Consider the following 20163-nt stretch of genomic DNA (forward strand, 5'->3'; position numbering starts at 1 on the left):
GAAAGTCAAGTTGCAAAGAGAGGAAGTCAAAGAGCTCCAAGTGATTAGTGGAGTTGGGAGAACGGTAGAGACAACAGATGAATTTGACACAATGAGGTAGAGAGATTTTAAGCCAGAGAAGATCAAAGAGAGGAGATTCCAAATTGCCAAGTCTCTGACAGGGAATATCAGAATGGACATATGCACAAGTACCACCTTTGAGGCGAAAGGAATCATACAGCAAATAATTTGGACATCTGAGATGAGCAGTAGTTGAATCAACTGATAACTGAGATTCAGTCAGAAAAAGTACATGGGGTTTGGAAGACTGCAAGTGGAAATGGACATTGTTGAGATTGGAATTGAGACCACGTATATTTGTGAAATGAATTAGGAAGTCCTTGGGAGGTTCAGATCTTTTCGCAGATAAGCTTGCTCTATTATTTTGACAATTCATGGTATATTCAATAGTAAGAAAAAGTGGGTGGGACATGCTGTATGAAGTAATGAAATTTTTGGATATGGCGTACATGTGGTAAGAATATACCCAGATCCTTGACATAACGTGGCCTCGACAATGCTCCCCGCATACACACTACTGGGACTCCCTCCAGTCACTATCTATCAGAGGTAGAGGTAGCAAGATTATACACTAGCTGATCCGGAAGCCTCCTAGAGAGTTACCAATAGGTTTGGTCCGGTGTACTATCTAGCGGCCAGCCTGCGAACACCGTTTTAGAGCTGTACCCTTGAAATGTAAGGAATATTGGATCTCGCCACGACATTCATCATAACCTCAAAAATCATCAATCATACTGCATGATGGAAGAGATAGGGAAGGGTTGGCCGGAACTTAGCTCTACAGACTAAACATGGGTTCCACCACTTCAAGCCTCCAATAAGCAAAGTGGTGGTATTTCACCGGGTGATGAGAGTCATCTACCACCTAGTACTGCCTGGTAACATAGAGGGGCGGCGTTCCTCCATGTGGTGTGGGCGCCACACCTCGACCCCTGCTTACGTTGGTTCACACCCGGGTGGTCACCCACCATGTACTTGTGCATGGAGGTTATACCCAGGATTACTAACAGTCCCACCATCGTGAAGGTGCAAGCAGAGGATTTGGCTGTCATAGACCGTCCGGACTTCGCCGAAATTGGGTCCACTTGACTTGAGTGTCACCCGAATATCAGTTCCATCAGCGTTTTAGACTCTCAGGTAGCAAGAACAGCTTGTCTGGCATATCTGAGAGAATGTCTGTGACAACCTCAAGGACCAAATCTTATTTCAATCTTATTTTAACCGAATTTTAATCCTGGTTTGAATTTTGATAAAAAAAGAGTGCAAAGGCTCAATCATTGCATGCACTGTGCATAAACTATTCTGAGACTGGTACTACTAACTGGCAAGAGATTGCTCACTTTCAGCTTAAGAACATTCTTTTTAACACTCATACTGTACTATCCTTTTCTATTTTTAGCTTTTGCCACCCACTCAGAGCATCTGTTAATAGAAGCTCAAACAATCAAGTTCCTACTGCATTTATTTATCTTAAATATATATTTTATTTAATAAAAGAAACCTATGAACAAATGAAGGAAATCCTGACTATCTACCCTTGCATTTATAAAAGACAGAAATGTATTATAATTTCGTGATCATTTGCTGCAAAAAATGGAAATGTGCACTTTATTATGAAAATAAACCCAAAGAAGGGTTTAAATACAAAATTAGATCTTTTGTGGGGAAGTGGGGGAGGTGAAACCTGTGCTACACTGCAATTAGTGCATATATTTTGAAAATATGAAAATAAAATATAACAAAAATATATAACATTTAAATACATAATGTGTGTGATAAGTGGTAACAGGTTAATTGTAAAACATCAATCTTAAAAATAAGTTAATCTATTATTTCTTCGTCATACTTTTTTAAACACTTTTTTTTTTGTTTAAGTAATAACAATATACAGAGTAATCCACATGTGGATTTACACCAAACTTATCAAGTAGTTTTAATAACCTACAAGTAAAGCAATGTAAACCATCAATGCAAGCAATAAAACCATCATCATGTATCATTTTGTGACAACAGACAGAAAAAATAATTATATATAATTTAAAACGAGAAAGCAATGGCCTTATAAAAATTAAGATATTTTCTTAATATCAAAAACACTTTTGAAATTAATATATTCCAAAAGTAATTACTGTATATTCACCTACCTGGTGAAAGTGGAAATATTTTACTCATTCTTTCTCGTGCTGCTCTAAGCTTTTCCAAATCACCCGCTTTACGCAACAAAGTGATGAGTTGTACATGTGGGTCATATGTATATGGACTAGTAGAAACCTATATTTAGACAATTATGGAATGACTTTACTAGGTAAAAAGTTACCAAAAAAGATTAAGTACTATAAATAAAGTGTAAAAAGTAGAGTTAAGTCCTTGTTATTCAGTGGTTCACTTTCCACCACTTCATAATTAGTGACACTGACTCGTTCACAAAGTACCAGGTTCAATTATCTAACACTTTATAAAACACAATCCAGCATAATATTATTGAAATTCAAATAAGTTATCTGAAAATTTTTTCAATACAACACCATGTCAAGGACACTCAAGGACATTCTGAGGACTGCCCTTCTGTTCTGGACAATATTATATGCCATCCCACGTTTCTGAATAATTTAAATCACAATGTTAAAGCAATGCATTTTCTTCCCAATACCACTACTGTACAGTGTTTCAGCCAATAGATCAGGGACTAATCAGTTTAGTACAATTTTTTTGACTACTTAAGTGAAAATGACCCATAAAACTGGAATAAATGGTGTTTGGATTTTGGAAATAAACTCACGTTAATTTATAACATGTTCCTAAGGAAAACGGATTTCATTAACCAAAAATTTGTCATCCAAGATGTAATCAAGAAATGCATTCATCACATAACTAAAGACAGCCTATACTCCTAGACAGTGAGATCCTATAACTCAGTGTTTCTCAACCTTCTCCTTGCAGTAATCCTTTTTTTTTTTTTAAGCGAAGTAGAATTTGGAACCACACTTCTTCCTAATCTTATTGGTCATATCAGCTTAGTTTATTCCTTGTTCAAGAATATATTTTGGGCTTTTATGTATTATTACTACATTGTAAACTTCTCAAACTATCCTTCATGACCCACCAGCTTACAACAACTACTATATTAATGATAAATATACACTGCCCTACCATTAATATCCAGGTACAAATAACCTGGTCAATACCAGGTTATTTGTATCTGGATACACTAGATTCCTGGTCGAGACATTTCCAATGATATATCTTTAATCTTTGTACATGCAGAACTCAAGACCAATATCAAAAACAAACATATATTCAAGAACAGTTGGTACAACAGACTGAAAATACAAATGAATCTTTATTTTAAAAATCTGTTTAGTATTAATAGTGGCAAATTTATGGCAAGAAAGCAAGCTTATAAAGCATCAGCAAAAAAAGAAAAAACTTATATCAACTGTCCCTCCCCTCCAATAATTTGAGTTCCGTGAATTTATTCAAACTATCCACTTCCATAACAACAGATGGAAGTTTGTACCGGTAATCAACAACCTGCTGCCTCAAGGCAAACTTCTGAACATCTATCCTGCAATCAACTTTCTCAATTTGAAATTATGCCCCTTTGTGTGTAGTCCGGGCAAGTGGAAGAATGCCACCAGCATTAAGTTTGCTTGATCCATTCAAAGGCTTAAATGCTTTATTCACATAACCTTGCAAGTGTCTAGTCTCTGCACACTGTAATTTGCAGAACTGGAGCCATTATTGGCAATACTACCCTTTTGTTCCCTTCACAAATCTCACTGCATTTCTCTGCACTCTTCTTTCCAGATCTACATACTTCCTAAAATGAGGCCTCTATACCTGTATGCAGTACCGCTCAGCTCAAGATGCAGACTAACTATTAATTGTACAATGAGATAACCACCTCCTCATCACTAATAGCAAATCACTGACAAACCCTATGGGCTATAATGGCAGCCTGTCTGCACTGCTCAGAGAACTTTATATCTGACTACACAATTATCCTAAGGGTATTTTTCATTTTCCACTACCCTAAGAATAGTAACACACAGTTGGTATGTTAATCTGCAATACTGCTACCAATATGCAGCTCCATGCATTTGTCAATGTTAAACTTAAACTGCCATTTCTCAGCCCATCTGATAATTTTCCTAGATCTTGCTGCAATTGCAAAAAGATGGTCCTTGATAGTTATTCTCCAAAGTATGAAAAGCTAGGGCTTGCTATCTGGGAGTCTTAAATGTTGATGACCTGGTGACATTGTCAAGTGGACTAAATTTTGGCAAAGTCCAGTTATTTTGTGACAATCAAATCCTTGGCTTGTACCTTCACAATAGTGGGACTGTTAGTAACTCTTGGTATAGTATTCAAAGTATTTTATTATTTTCTGCGGGCTCCAGGATTTTCCCTATCCGCCACTGAAGAGTAACTGTACATTATTTACAATTTGTGGTTTAGTAAAACATCTTGATCCACCAACTTCACAAGAATGATTACAAACAATAAGTCTCTTGCCTGAGACCAATGTAGTATAGCCGCACATTCGACCATACTGTATATCCATAACACTTGCAACTCAGTTATTACAATTTGTTGAGGGTACCAATTTCTACATTAACCTTCACAACCTATACAACTATGCAGATAGTTAGAACCTACCAGTTTGGTTACAATTAGGTCAGACATATATCTTACAATTTATACAATTTGAGATATACAATTTATGTTTTACAATTTATGCACCATATTAGAGGCCGAAATCCCAGGACACCGCCCATCCAACAGTGAACCTGGCACATCGACTTATATATTCTAAATGCTAATATTGCCGTTCGGCAATAAATAAATAAATTTCTTCATCAGAGGTGCTGTAACAATGTGATTAATATAAAGAAATATATACAGTGGTAGTACATTTATTATATAATTGTTCTCAGTCGGCAGGTCCTTTCCTTCTGTGGAAAGCCTTGTCTGCAAAGTTAGCCAGTGCCTGATAATTTTCTTTCTCAATTCTCGGCCCAAGTTAAAAACTTGGTGAAGTTATTTACATCATAAACTTCGGTCAATGTCTGAAATTCACATCAAATGTCTACATAATATCGACATTCTAAGATTACATGTTGGACTGCCTCCTCTGAGCCACATTTACAGAGAGGAGATGCAGCCAAACCCAGAGTAAATAACTTTGAGTTCAGGCTGCCATGCCAGGATACAAGGAAAGTTAGGTGAAGACCTGGGTTAAACCAAGGCCAATGTTTTATGTCAAATTCGGCAACCTGAGGTATAAAAAGGGTAGTAATTCTTCCAGTGTTGGCAAGTCCATTCATTTTGCCATTCCTGGAGGAACTGGTTTCTTAATATAGTGTTGTCTTCTTTCACTGGCACGTCCAGGTTAAGAGAAAACTGGTTGAACTGTGGTAACTTCTGCAATACCCTTCCTTCTACAATACTTAAAGTAATTGTACAGTACTTCATATTTAAATGGTAGTTTGCCATTGGTTACCGATGTTGAAATTGTGCGACAAGCTCTTGAAGTTGCAATCAGGAAGAAGCGCTGGGCTTGAGTCAAGATTTTTTTCCGCCATCACTCTGCGTATACTGGGGCCCCAAGCACCCGCAACATAACAGACAATAGGAATAAATATGCATTTGCAGTACAGCTTGAGACTGGAGAGTTTCAGACCCCAAGAACCTTTGGTAATTCTGATTTATTTTGTCTGTCAGAGTCTTGATTTTGCTTAGTACATATTTAGCATGGGTAATGAATTGAAGTTTGTTATCTAACATAATTCCTAGGTATTTGTACGAGTTAACTAATTTTATTGATTGTTCTTTAATCTTAATACTTGGAGGTATATTTGGGTCTAATTTTCCTTTGAGAAGAATTTGTTTTGTTTTGGGAACAGAAATAGTTAATTTATGTGTACTACACCACTCATCTAGGTCTTATAGAACTTCATTAGTACAGATTTCAAGTTGTAGTCTGGAGTTTCCAGAAACAAGGATAATTAAATCGTATGCGTAAGCGATCTTAGTAGTGCAATTATGTTCGGTAGCCAGCCACCCATCAAGGACCACGTTCCAGCATACTGGTCCGAGAACTGATCCCTGAGGACAACCATGAGTCACAACTCTCGCAACAGAGCAGGATCCACTGGAGACCACAAGTGAGCAATTCTGAAAAAAATCCGTGATGAGACGATAAATAAGCATGGAGACCCCGGCCTCTCCAGGACACTTTGCCACCAAACAGTGTCAAAGGCCCCTCTGAAGTCCACAAGAAGGCCGAGGACATACTTTTCACTGGAGGCTGAAACATTATTAATAACTAGGTTAATGGCATCCACTGTAGATTTTTGATTTGGATTTGATTTGAATTTTTGTGGCGCAAAAACAGCAAGGTTATAGTGTGCCAGGAAAGCATCCACTGTAGACATCCCAGCAGTGAAGCCAAACTGATATCTGTAGTTTAGGTTTCTTTCTTTATAGTGCTTTTGGAATCCGCGCTACAATTAGCTTCTCTAGAAGACTGGAAAGTAAAGCGATTGGGTGGTATGACTTTGTCTGATTTGCTGTTTTGTTGGGATTCTTAATGAGTAATTTAAGATTCACTTTTTTCCAAGGAGAGGGGAAGGATCCATACTGTAGGCAGACATTAAAGAGGTTCATCATCAGTTGGGGGCAGGTGCTCCAGATTCGTTTAACAATGGTAACTTCTAATAGGTCCAGTCCAGGGCATTTGCCATCACGCAAAGTCGCAACAGCAAGACCTATCTCGTGTTTGTCAAAATCATCTTCGTGGCTTTGGCCTACGTAAGAAAGATGTTCTAAACGAATGCCTGTTTGTACCGGACTTTCTGGTACAGTTTCATCCTGCATAATCATTTCATTCAAAATTGTTTCCATAGTCTCGGCCTATGTCAGAGTTCGGAAGTTTACAGGTCTAAGTACAGAGGAGAATATTTCTCCCGGATGAATTTTGTCTAGAGTCAGTTTGTAGATCAACCCCCAGGGCTCCTGGTTCATAGTTTGTTTAACTAAACGTTCCCAAGCGGAGCATTTTTCTTTGTAAATATTGTTGAAATATGTCCTTCTTGCATTTTTGTATATTTCATTCAGTCGGTTTATCTCATCTTCAGGTCTACCATCTCTCCTAGCTTTCTGAACATCTCGTCTAGCTCTCTTTGTTTGATTCCTTAGAGTAGAAAGGTTCTGGGACCACCATGGAACCGAATTTTGTCTTCCTTGTTTCTTCTTAATCGTCTTGTTGCATATTTCAGTGATGATTGCCATCAATTCTTTTAGATGTTGATCCAAAGTAAGATCCCTTGGTATTGTCCAAGTACTGAAATATGGCACGTAGTATACTGGAGGCAACTACCCAGGTGTGAACCAAAGTGAGCAAGTGTTACGGTGTGGCAGCCACTTCCACACAGAGGAATGCCATCCCTCTGTGTTACCAGGCAACAGTAGCTGGTAGATGATACTCATCAACCAGTCAGTGCAATACCGCCACTTTGCTTACTGAAGGCCTGAAGTGGTGAAACCTATGTTCAGTCTCAGCTGAAGATAAAATTGATCTACTTGTGTCCTACTTTTCTTCCAATTCTTGTATTGACAATCTTGGTAAACCACCTCCTACCATTCCCAGTATACTCCATTAAATCCTGTGGTCTTGTCAAAAGGGTGTCAGAATTTTGAATAATCTTCATGCAAAGAAAGCTCCAGATCCCGATGGTATTAACTCCACTTGTTCTCAAAACCTGTTCCCCCAGGCTTACTCCTGTTCAGTGCCACCTTTTTACACGTTCTTATTCCACTGGTATGTTTCCTTTTGCTTGAAAATTTGTTCAATCCAGCCAACATAAAAATGGTGCAAAAGCCCTCCTATCCAATTATTGTCCCATTGCACTTACTTCTATTCTTTCTACAGTAATGGAGAAATCCATTAACTGCCAACTCCTAAACTACCTAGAACCCTTCCAACTGATCAATGATAGCCAATATGGATTCCATCAGCTTTCATCCACTGGTGATGTACTGGCTTATGTTACCCATCTAAGGCCAAGTTCAATAAAATGTTTGGTGACATTCAAGCAGCTGCTTTTGACATTCCAAAAGTTTTTGATCATGTCTGACATACGGGTCTTCTACATAAGCTCCCATATTATGGACTGACAACTGTTTCCTGTAATTGGGTATTCCAATTTTCTCTCTGACTACTATTTTTATAAATGCAATATTTAAAACACTGCAATGCAGCTGCATATGAATCCTTCATGTTATAAAATAAGACCTGTCATAAAATTAAAATATTATTTTCATAATGGCAATTTTGGTGAAGCTGATTTTCATAAACCAAGGTTTAAGGCCCATAGCATGAATGCATATCAATAATTTTTGTTGATTTCTTTTTCCAGTTCAAGAATGCTATAAGTACTGCAAATATATAGGGAAAGCCAAAAGTCAGAGTACACTTTATGGTCACTTTGTAGTGTTAAACTTCCAAGTTATGTCCTTGCCTTAATGCACAAAAGTAACCTTTTTAGTACATTTTTGCAAGCTTTGAAACACATAGCATGATCAATTTTCATCAATTCTTCAGTTACCATTGTTTTTAAATTCTCTATATTAGATTATCGAGAAAGAACAAGGTCTTTTAAATAGCACTACAGGAAAAAATCTATTGAGTTAAAATCTGGTGACCTATATGGTCACTCAATGCATCCATGACACCTGATACACTTTTTTGATAATTTTTTATTTAGGAATTTTCTAACTTCAATAGGATTAAGGTGCACAAGCACCATCCTACAAGAAAAAGAGGCCTTTTCCTTCAATTTTAGGATAGACAAAATCTTGGAACATTGATAAATAGCTGTCTAGAAATAGCATTTCTGTTGGACAAAAAAATCAAATCTGGATATTAGCATTCTCAGTGGTTCTATACGCACAACTCTTGATTAACATGTACATTGATCTTGAAAACTGCCTAACCAGACCACAAGATTTCATTTAGCAAACTTTTATTTTCGTGCATCTTGAGAAACAAAATTCTTCCTACAAAATTCTGGGGTACTTTTTAGCTTATATGAAAGCCAAGCTTTTTTGTTGACTTGCTTATTAGCATTACCTTCTATATGAGTCAAACATAACCTTCCACTTCCGAGGAGATTAGAAACTCTTCTTATTAGTATTAGTAATGGCCACATGGTGCAAGAAAGCCTATGGCTTATGCCGCACCAGCCAAAAAAAAAAACCCGAATAAAACAATGATAAAAAAAATAAATAAATAAATAATAATAATTAATAAAAGAAAAAGAAATTAAATCTATCATCTTATGCGCTTCCCTCACCTGAAGGTACTATCTAGATGACCTTTGAATTTCCCCAAACTATCATCCTCTACCACCCATGTAGGAAATTTATTCCAGTAATTTATAACTCACTGGCTAAAATAAAACTTCCTGCAGTCCAATCTAAACATTTTCCCCGTAACTTGAATTTATGTCCCCCAGTTCTAGCATCATTTATAATCTTGAAAATTTCATCCTCATTCATTTTACTGATGCCTCTCAGAGCCTTAAACATCTCAATCAAATCTCCTCTAAGGTGTCTAGTTTCCAAACTCTGCAACCCACATATTCGAAGTCTTTCTTCATAAGGACGCCCTTTTGCCAATCTCACCAGGCGAGTTACCCTTCGTTGCACCCTTTCAAGAAGCTTGATGTCTTCCTTTAGGTGTGGTCTCCATACTTGAACACAGTATTCCAAGTGTGGTCTAACAAAAGCTTAATATATGGGATTATCACGTCCCTATCTCTACCTGCAAAAGTTCGATAGATCATCGATAGGACACCATGGGCCTTCCTTGCAACCTGTTTACAATGCTCAGAGAATTTCATGTCTGACCATATCGTAACACACAAGTCCCTTTCCTCCAGTACTGGGTTTAGTTGAACTCCACCAAGTGAATAAGTTATTTTGGGATTACTGTTTCCCAGGTGTAATACCTTATACTATGTTGGATTAAAGCATAGCTGCCATTTTTCTGACCATTCCTGAAGTCTATCTAGGTCTCTCTGAAGAAGCTCAGCTTGACAGTGATCATTAACTACTCTACCAACTTTAACATCATCTGCAAATTTAGACATGACGCCCTCTATCCCTCCATCGATAGTCGACAGTACTAGGTCGTTTATGAAAATTAAAAACAACAGTGGTCCTAATACTGATCCTTGGGGAACCCCACTTCTTACATCAACCCAATCTGAGGAATAGCCATTTATCACAACCCTCTGCCTCCTGCCCTGAAGCCATCCTGCTATCCATCTAAGGATTTTCCCAGTGATTCCAACCTGTTCCAGCTTATAAAGCAACCACTGATGTGGGACTGAGTCAAAAGCTTTGCTGAAATCTAAATAAACAATGTTGAAATTATTCCCTAAATCCAGCTCGTGAGTGACCCTTTCAAAATAGCGAACCAGATTTGTTAAACATGATTTTGCCTTTACAAAACCATGCTGAGTATTCTTGAGAATTTCAATTCGATCCAAATGATCCTGAATTCCACCCTTGATCATTGCCTCCATGATTTTCCCTACCACTGAAGTCAGACTGACAGGTCGATAATTTCCCACTTCATTGTTAGAGCCACCCTTGTGTAATAGAGCCACATCAAAATGCTTAATTATCTGACAGCAGAATTATTTGATAGACTTGTTTCGAGGGTAATAGAGAGCCTGAATGTAGGCCATTCCTTAGTGCTCGAGGTTGTCACACACATTCTCTCAGATATGCCAGACAAGCTGTACTTGCTACCTGGGAGTCTAAAACGCTGATGGAACTGATATTCGGGTGACACTCAAGTCAAGTGGACCCAATTTCAGTGAAGTCCGGACGGCCTGTGACAGCCAAATCCTCTGCTTGCATCTTCACAATGGTGGGACTGTTAGTAAACTTGGGTATAACCTCCATGCACAAGTACATGGTGGGTGAACCAATATAAGCAGGGGTCGAGGTGTGGCACCCACACCACATGGAGGAACGCCGCCCCTCTATGTTACTAGGCAGTACTAGGTGGTAGATGACTCTCATCAACCGGTGAAATACCACCACTTTGCTTATTGGAGGCTTGAAGTGGTGGAACCCATGTTTAGTCTCTAGAGCTAAGTTCCAGTTAACCCTTCCCTATCTCTTCCATCATGCAGTATGATTGATGACTTTTGAGGTTATGATGAACGTCATGGTGAGATCCAATATTCCTTACATTTCGAGGTTACAGCTCTAAAACGGTGTTCGCAGGCCCAGACCGAACCTATTGGTTAACTCTCTAGGAGGCTTCCGGATCAGCTAGTATATAATATTGCTACCTCTACTCTGCCAGATAGTGACTGGAGGGAGTCCGAGTAGTGTGTATGCAGGGAGCATTGTCGAGGCCACGTTATATCAAGGATCTGGGTATATTCTTACCACGTGTACGCCATATCCAAAAATTTCATTACTTCATACAGCATGTCCCACCCACTTTTTCTTACTATTGAATACACCATGAATTGTCAAAGTAATAGAGCAAGCTTATCTGCGAAAAGATCTAAACCTCCCAAGCACTTCCTAATTCATTTCACAAATATACATGGTCTCAATTCTAATCTCAACGATGTCCATATCCACTTGCAGTCTGCCAAACCCTATGTCATTTTTCTGACAGAATCTTAGTTATCGGTTGATTCAACTACTGCTCATCTCAGATGCCCAAATTATTCGCTGTATGATTCCTTTCGCCTCAAAGGTGGTACTTGTGCATATGTCCGTTCTGATATTCCCTGTCAGAGACTTGGCAATTTGGAATCTCCTCTCTTTGATCTTCTCTGGTTTAAAAGCTCTCTACCTCATTGTGTCAAATTCATCTGTTGTCTCTACCGTTCTCCCAACTCCACTAATCACTTGGAGCTCTTTGACTTCCTCTCTTTGCAACTTGACTTTCTCCAGTCCAACTTTCCTAACAGTGAGGTAATTTTCCTTGGTGATTTTAATGTTCACAACTCCAGCTAGCTTCCGTTTTCTAGTCACACCGACCCAGCAGGTCGAGATGCTGAGGCTTTTGCAATTACTAATGACCTAAAACATATTGTTCATTAACCTACAAGAATACCGGACAATCCTAATCATACAGCCAATATGCTTGATCTTTTTCTCACAAACAACCCTTCTAAGTATACGGTCAAAGTGAGAGGCACTTTAGGCACTTCAGATCACAACTTGGTGATTGTCTCTTCTCCAATGGAACCTTTATCTCATGGCTGTTCCCCACCTCGTGTTGTTTGGCATTACAAGAATGCAAAATGGGATGACCTGCGAGACTTCTTTTCTTTTTTTCCTTGGTCGGATTACTGTTTCAAAACTTCTGATGTCAACGTTTGCTCAGATCGCATCAGTGAAATTATTCTTGCAGGAATGGAATCCTTTATCCCACACTCCACTTTAAAATCTCATCCTTTATTCTAAATCTTGGTTTTCCAATAAATGTGCTAAGGCTATTCAAGAGAAGAACGTTGCATATCGTAATTGGCTTGTTTCTAATTCTTCAGTTTCATTTTCTGCCTACACCAAAGCTCGCAACAATTGTAAAGCAGTTATTAATCAGTCCAAACTAGAGTTTGAACAGGCTAAGAGTAGAAAACTTGCTTCTTGCCCTAATGGTAGCCAAAAATTCTGATTTCTTGCCAAAGCTATTGGCCGCAACTTTTGCCCATCTCTGCTTCCACCTCTGTCCAAACAAGATGGTTCTGTTGTCACCAGCCAAGGATAAAGCTGACCTGCTAGCATCCCATTTTTCTTTCAGCTCATATATTAATGATCTTGGTAAAACACCTCCCACCATTCCCAACAAGTTCCATTCAATGCTTCCTGTGGTCTTCCGTCAAAAGTATATCAGAAGGATTTTGATGAATCTTGATGCTGAGAAAGCTCCAAGTCCTGATGGTATTTCTCCACTTGTTCTCAAAACCTGTGCTCCTGAACTTACTCCTATTCGTTGCTGCCTTTTTTCACTTTCTTATTCCAAAGGTGTTTTTCCTTCTGCTTGGAAATTTGCTCATATCCAGCCAATTCCCAAAAAGGGTGACAAATCCCTCCCACCCAATTATCGTCCCACTGCAATTACTTCTACTCTTTCTAAAGTAATGGAGAAATCAATTAACCGCCAACTCCTAAACTACCTAGAAACCTTCCGTCTGATCAACGATCGCCAGTATGGATTCCGTCAGTGTCGATCCACTGGTGATATTCTGGCTTATGTTACTTATATATGGACTAATTCAATGGAAAGGTTCGGTGAAACACAAGTAGTTGCTCTTGACATCTCAAAGGCTTTTGATCGTGTTTGGCATAAAGGTCTTCTAAACAAGCTTCCATCTTATGGTTTGCCAACTGTTTTAGTAATTGGTTATCCAGTTTTCTCTCTGATCGCTCACTGAAGGTGATGGTAGATGGCTCTCTGTCTTCAAACTTCTCCACGAATGCCGGTGTCCCCCAAGGTTCAGTTCTTTCCCCCACTCTTTTCCTCTTGTATATCAATGACCTTCTTCCATTGACTGGAAATCCTATCCATAGTTTTGCCGATGATAGCACATTGCATTCCACTTTCCATTTTGAGAAACCTTGTCCTGCTCAATCAGCTTCAACTTCTTTAAAATCTGCTACCAATTTCTTAAATGCCGATCTTCAGGTAATTCTCCAGTGGGGCAAGGACAACTTAGTTGATTTCAACCCTTCTAAAACTCAGCCTTGTCTTATATCTCGAAAAAAGGATTCTTCTGCTCCTATGCTTATCTTTAGTGACACTCCGATTTCTAGGCAAAATGATATATCTCTTTTGTGGATTACCCTGACTTCTAATCTCTCTTGGCACAAGCACATTACAAATATTGCTTCCTCTGCATCTAAAAAACTTCGTTTTCTCTTTTGCTCTCGGCATTACTTTTCTTCCAAACAGCTGCTCACTCTGTATAAATCGCAAATCCGCCCTGCCATGGAATATTGTTCCCACATCTGGGGTGGTGGTGCTCCCAAAACCTCTCTCAGGCTTCTTGATTCCATTCAGAAGAGGGCAGTTAGGTTAATTAATGATTCATCTCTAACAGTCTCTCCACTCGCTTTCTCATAGACGTATTGTTTCTGCTACATGCCTCTTCTACAGATACTTCCATGGGCACTGTTCTTCTGAATTGGCTTCTATAATTCCCGCTCTCTCTTTCAAAACAGTCCGAACACGTGCCGCCACCAGCCAACATCCATTTACTGTCCAACTTCAAACCCACAGAACCAACTTTTCATCTTCCTCATTTATTCATTCAACTGCCGTTTTCAAATATCTTCACCTGAACAAATATCAAAAAATATCACCTGAACAAATATCTTCTTTCGTCTTCTCAACCTCCAACCCAAGCACGGTACTAAGTACTATAGGTTCTAATACCTCTTGTGTTTGGGGTTCACATAAAAAAAAAAAAAATTCTCTTCAGATTTGAATTCAAATTCAAATGTTTGTAATAAAGCTTTACTTCAAGAATTCTATTTTGGGTTGCCATTTAAGTTGATGCATATAAAAATTTACTTCCTCCTGCAAAAACAAAATAAATAAAATAAAAATTATCATTCTAAATATAATATTTTTCCAAGTTTTTTTTATTTATTTATTTTTTTTAATGTACCCAACTTTTGGCTTCTCCTGTGTAAATAATTATATTTGCAACCAGAGTAGTTAAGTTTAAGAAATATATATAAAACTCAAGCACTGCTTACTTATTATATTGAATTATTTAGTAGCATATAAAGTGGGTATCAACAGAGATGTTTTATTAATTTTTTTTGTTCGATAGCACCACCGTAGCCTAGTGGTCAGGCGCGTGGGTGAATAAGTACACATGCCTTGAGTGACCGGGGTTCAAGCCCGTGACTGCTGAATATGGTGCTGTTTTCTGTCTATCTTGTGAACTCCTCTAACCGTTTGGTCATCCCGGAGTATAAACAGAAAATTTATTTATTATTTATTTTTATGCATTATAAAAATAAACTAACTTAATCATAAAACAATCTGTTATTAATGTTTTTATTTATAATTCAAGTAGTTGCTTTTGTTCATTGCAAAATTATATTTTTATAAAATTATAATATGACTTTCAATAGAATTTGACAATATGAATTTCTCATAAGAACAGTTTTTTTTTTTATGCTTTGTACTATTATTTATTCAATTTTCTTTCTCCTGTTAGTATAACTACATGCACAATAAAAATAAAATATCTTTTACCATTTCATTTACATTTTTTTATTTCTTAACCAAGCAGTTTATTTCACAAAGAGACTCAATTTTTAAATTGTTATATTGCTACTGTAGATAGAGAATTTTCAAAGAAATTATTTCCTTTTCAGTTATAATACAAAAGAAAGATTCTTTAACAAAACTGCTTTTAAAACCTTATTAAGTGAAATAATGGGTATATTAAATAACAGCAATTTCCTACTACAGTTTACAAAGCAAATAAATGAAATAAATGAATGCAGAAGCACAACTGATGATCATTATGAACTAAAGGCATCAGTAGATGAATACCATACAACTACAAGCGCGGCGCCTCCGTAGCCAGGTGGGAAGGAGCAGCAGTGCATAGCACACGCTTCTTGATTAGACCGGGGTTCGAGCCCGTCACCACCAAATACGGAGAATGCGGAAAGGTCAGGGAATGACCACCGCATATCCCGGAGCAATATGGCCTTAGTTGCTAATGCTCCTAAAAACCAAATAACAAACAAACAACTACAAGCATTTATATATAAACACAAAACAAGAAGCAAGTTCAAAAACAAACAATTTTTCCAATATCAAATATCGATATTCAAAGAAGTTGACTATACCCACTGCAGCCAACAACAAGATAACAAGTGAAACTTCATCTCTCCCTATTCAAGAACTCTGGTCAATCTCTTTAGAGAGAATGTAAGGTTTCTTTCTTTCTTTTTTTTTTTTTTGTATTGATTTTTCTGATGTCAAACAAAAGCCGAACCTTAGCTAAGCTAAACTTAAAAAGCACCGCAAGCAGATGCTTGGAGGTGATCTTCATCTTAGTGGAATTTTGGATTTGTTTTTTCCTCCATAAGTCAATGATTTTAATTCAGCAGCACAGCCACCTGATTTGACAGATCATTTTTTGAAATGTCTATTGCACAATTATCACTACTTAAAGTTCAGTAGTTGTATCTACCTTCCTAATTATTCATACAGTCTTACTTGAATAGTGACATTTATTGAATAGCGAGTGACATTTATTGAATTTTCAAATTTATATGTGGAAAGGGTCTGAAAAACTGTGATAAACACGAATATACTCCAAACAACATTAAAAAAAACAGCATTTAAAAAAACTAAAACAATTTTCAGAAATAAAAGATTTGGGGTTTTTGTCAGATATGCACCATCATTTTTGTTAAAATCAGTGGCATTTGCTGGGTTAAATAGATTTTGGTGATGCTGTTAGTCCATCCCTCAGAATGCTTCTGAAAGGGTAAGTGTGTCCAGAATTTTTCTGTTTTAGTACCAGCAACGTATGTGAGGAAGCAAGCTCATACAGCATCAGCAAAAAATAAACTGATTAATAAAATAAAAAAACCCTATCACCCATTCACACTCTGACAGTATGTCTAATTCCTCCTTAAATTTATTGAAACTACCCACTTCAACAACAACACCAGATGGAATTTTGTTCCAAAAATCAACTGCCCTCCATTTGAAAGCAAATTTCTGCATATCTATCCTGCAACCATTCTCCCTAAAATTAAATTTATGACTAATCCCTTACATGTGGTGTCTAAGCAAGAGTAAAGATGATATAAACATTTAGTTATTCAGTCCATTCCAAGCCTTAAAACCGCAATCAGCTCTCCTCAGAGGTGTCTAGTTTCCAGATGCTGCAATTTGAAGAACCAAAGTCTTTTGTGGTAAAAGTATTCTTCTGTTACCAGTCACTAATCTCACTGCTCTTCTCTGCACCTACTTCCAACAGATTCATGCCCTTCCTAAAATGAGACTTCCAAACCAATGCATATGCGGTACTGCAGATGTGAACTCCTTACCATTGCATTATTTCATTTCATGAAATATTTTTATGGGGTCAAAGAAAGGTAAAAGCCACTACCCATGATAACAGTTAAATTTACTTTTCTTACTACCTGCAAGCCACTGTCCATGATGAACAATTTTCATGATTTTATTTAATTTATTATAATCACCATCAACCATTTGCAATCCACTGCAGGATGAAGGCCTCTCCAGCAACTTTCCAGTTCCTTCTGTTTTGTGCAATGGCCATCCATTTACTAACCATAAACTAGTGAATTTCATCTGTCCATCTCCACTGTTGTCTTCCGGGTTTTCTTCTAGCTCCTTTGGGTACCATTCTGTTATTTTCTTAGTCAATCTGTCATCATGTCTTCGACTACGAGTCCTGCCCAAGATCATTTCAGTTCTTTAGTTTTGATAAGAACATCCTTTATTTGTTTGCTGCCTAATCCATGTGTTTCTCTACTTATCTAACTGTCTGATTCCTAATATAATTCGTTCCATTCTTTGCTGTGTGGTTTTCAGTTTCTCTTCCATTCTTTTGGTGAGTGCCCAAGTTTCACTTCCATAAGTCATGACGGGAGTATGCATTGGTTCATTTTTTTACGTTTCAGACAAATTGGGATATTGCTTCTCAGTATGTGACTATATTTCCTGAATGCCATCCACCTGAAATTTATTCTTCTCTTGACTTCCAGCCATTTATCATTATTACAGCTGACTTAATGTCGAACTTTGCAGATGATACAAAGGTTGGCAGGGTTGTTAATGACATTAATGGCAGTGTACTACTGCAACAGGATCTAGATAATTTGGGCAGATGGGCTAAGAAGTGGCAACTGAAGTTTAACCTTGTCAAATGCAAAGTACAGTCAGTCCTCGTATAACACGTGTTTACACTACACGAATTCGATCATACACGATTTATAAATAGGGGAACGATATCTTATATAACACGAACCGAATTCGCTTATGCACGAATCGCCTTTGTGTTTACAAGAAATGGCAGTCGAACGCGGAATCACCCCAACCGAACGCAACACGATAGGAATGAAGAAGATTCTGAAAATGTATTTATGTGTTTTATATCAGTGAAGGGGAAACACATTTCCCCATAATAACGTAAAAAGCAACACAATTCCAGCTATCGGTATAATCGCAAATGCAATTAGATCGAGTTTACTACCAATTTTTAACAGATTCCACTAGCAGAAACGCAACTGGAAATTGTTTTTATTGTAGTAACCCTTAGAAATGTGCTTTAGTAAAATGTGAGGTGTTAATCTCTGACTTTATGGTGTTGTTTATTCAGTTGCTACACGCGCGCAGCTTTGTTTATGCGTATCAAGGGTGCCTCCTCGTTTTGTAATTGTGCATTTATTCCCTAAAAATGAGTAAAATACTTAAAAGGTGTGAAAAGGAAGTGTCCTGGTGAAGACATTGCAGATTCACAGAGAAAAACAAAAGCAATATCGATAAACAGAGGCGGACTGGATCAAAAATTCTTACCCGGGAAAATTTATAGTGGCCTCATACTATGGTTTATGGCCAAAATCACACCGGCCTCCGGCCCACCGGGGTTTCCCCGGGAAGTCTTATGGCTAGTCTGCCACTGTCGATAGAGAAAAAATGTGAAATTGTGAAACTCTTTGAGCGAAATAAAAGACCATGTGATATTGCACGTGCTACAGCCCTAAATGAGGCAATGCCGAGAATTACAAAGAATGCAGATAAAATAAAAACAACTTTTATAGCAGGAACAACTCAAAGTGTAATTAAAATCCATTAGATTAAGACACAAAGAATTGGAAGAGATGGAACGGCTGTCATCTGTTTGGATAGAAAATCAAACAAAAAACAAGTTTGCATACAATAGAAGCAAAAGCATTAGCAATATTTTATTACGTAATAATGGTAATAAAATACTTACGTATTACTTAAAATATTTAAGTAATTAAAATGCTTACGTATTATGTATTTTATTACGTATAATAATAAATAATCGTAATAAAATATGTAAGTATTTTATTACGATTATTTATTGTTTGGTAATGTTTTGGTTACAAATGTGTGTTCAATCTTGGGTAGTCGGCACCTAACCCCATTTTTCCCATAGGGCCTATTGTTTATATTACACGATTTTGTATTGCACGAGGATTTCTAGGAACACAACTATCGTGCTATACGAGGACTGACTGTACTGCATATGGGTAGAAGTAACCCCAGAGAAACGTACCAACTGTGTGGTACTACACTTAAGGTGGTAGAAAATGAAAAAGACCTGGGAGTAATTGTGCAGTCAGATATGAAGTTTTCTGAGCAATGCAGACAGGCTGCCAGGGCAGGTCATGGGGTTTTGTCAATGATATATAAGAATTTTGCTAGCAGGGAGAAGGAGGTGATTGTCCCTCTGTATAAAGCAATGGTCAGGCCATGCCTTGAGCACTGCGTACAGGTCTGGAGGCCTCATTTTAGGAAGGATGTAGATTTACTTGAGCGTGTACAGAGAAGGGCAACAAGATTGGTGATGGGAATGAAGGGATCCTCTTACCAAGAGAGGCTTAAGTTCTGCAAATTGCAGTGGCTGGAGACTAGGCACCTACACGGTGATCTGATTGAGGTGTATTAAGGCCTTGAATGGGTTGAGCATGCTGAATTCTGATGGGATCCTTCCACTTGTTCAGATTACGAACCTAATGGGGCATAAATTCGAATTAAGAAAAGACAGATGTTGAATAGATGTGCGGAAATTTGCCTTTAGCCAGCAGGTGGTTAATTGCTGGAACAAACTTCCATCTGTCGTGGAAGTTGACAAGTTAAATAAATTTAAGGAGGAACTGGACAGGCATTTGGAGGGAATGGTGTGATTTTTTTTTTTTTTTTTTTTTTTTGGCTGATGCTGCATAAGCTCATACATTTGCTTTCTTGCATCACATGCCACTACTACTTGTCCAAGAGAAGTATATGAATCCACCTTTTCAATT

At 37.7% G+C, this 20163-nt stretch overlaps 1 protein-coding gene across 1 annotated transcript in view; it reads right to left on the reverse strand.

Moving 5' to 3' along the window:
* LOC150086161 (spliceosome associated factor 3, U4/U6 recycling protein-like) overlaps positions 1 to 20163 on the reverse strand; it is a 192475-nt gene that overhangs the window by 138460 nt on the left and 33852 nt on the right. The window contains exon 2 of the mRNA XM_090374426.1: positions 2205 to 2331. Coding sequence (XP_090230552.1) covers positions 2205 to 2331 — 127 coding nt within the window. The remainder of the gene's footprint in view (positions 1 to 2204; positions 2332 to 20163) is intronic.

This window comes from Mastigoproctus giganteus, chromosome 5 (assembly GCF_048544385.1).
Source record: "Mastigoproctus giganteus isolate SK-2022 chromosome 5, ASM4854438v1, whole genome shotgun sequence".
Taxonomy (NCBI): Eukaryota; Metazoa; Arthropoda; class Arachnida; order Uropygi; family Thelyphonidae; genus Mastigoproctus; species Mastigoproctus giganteus.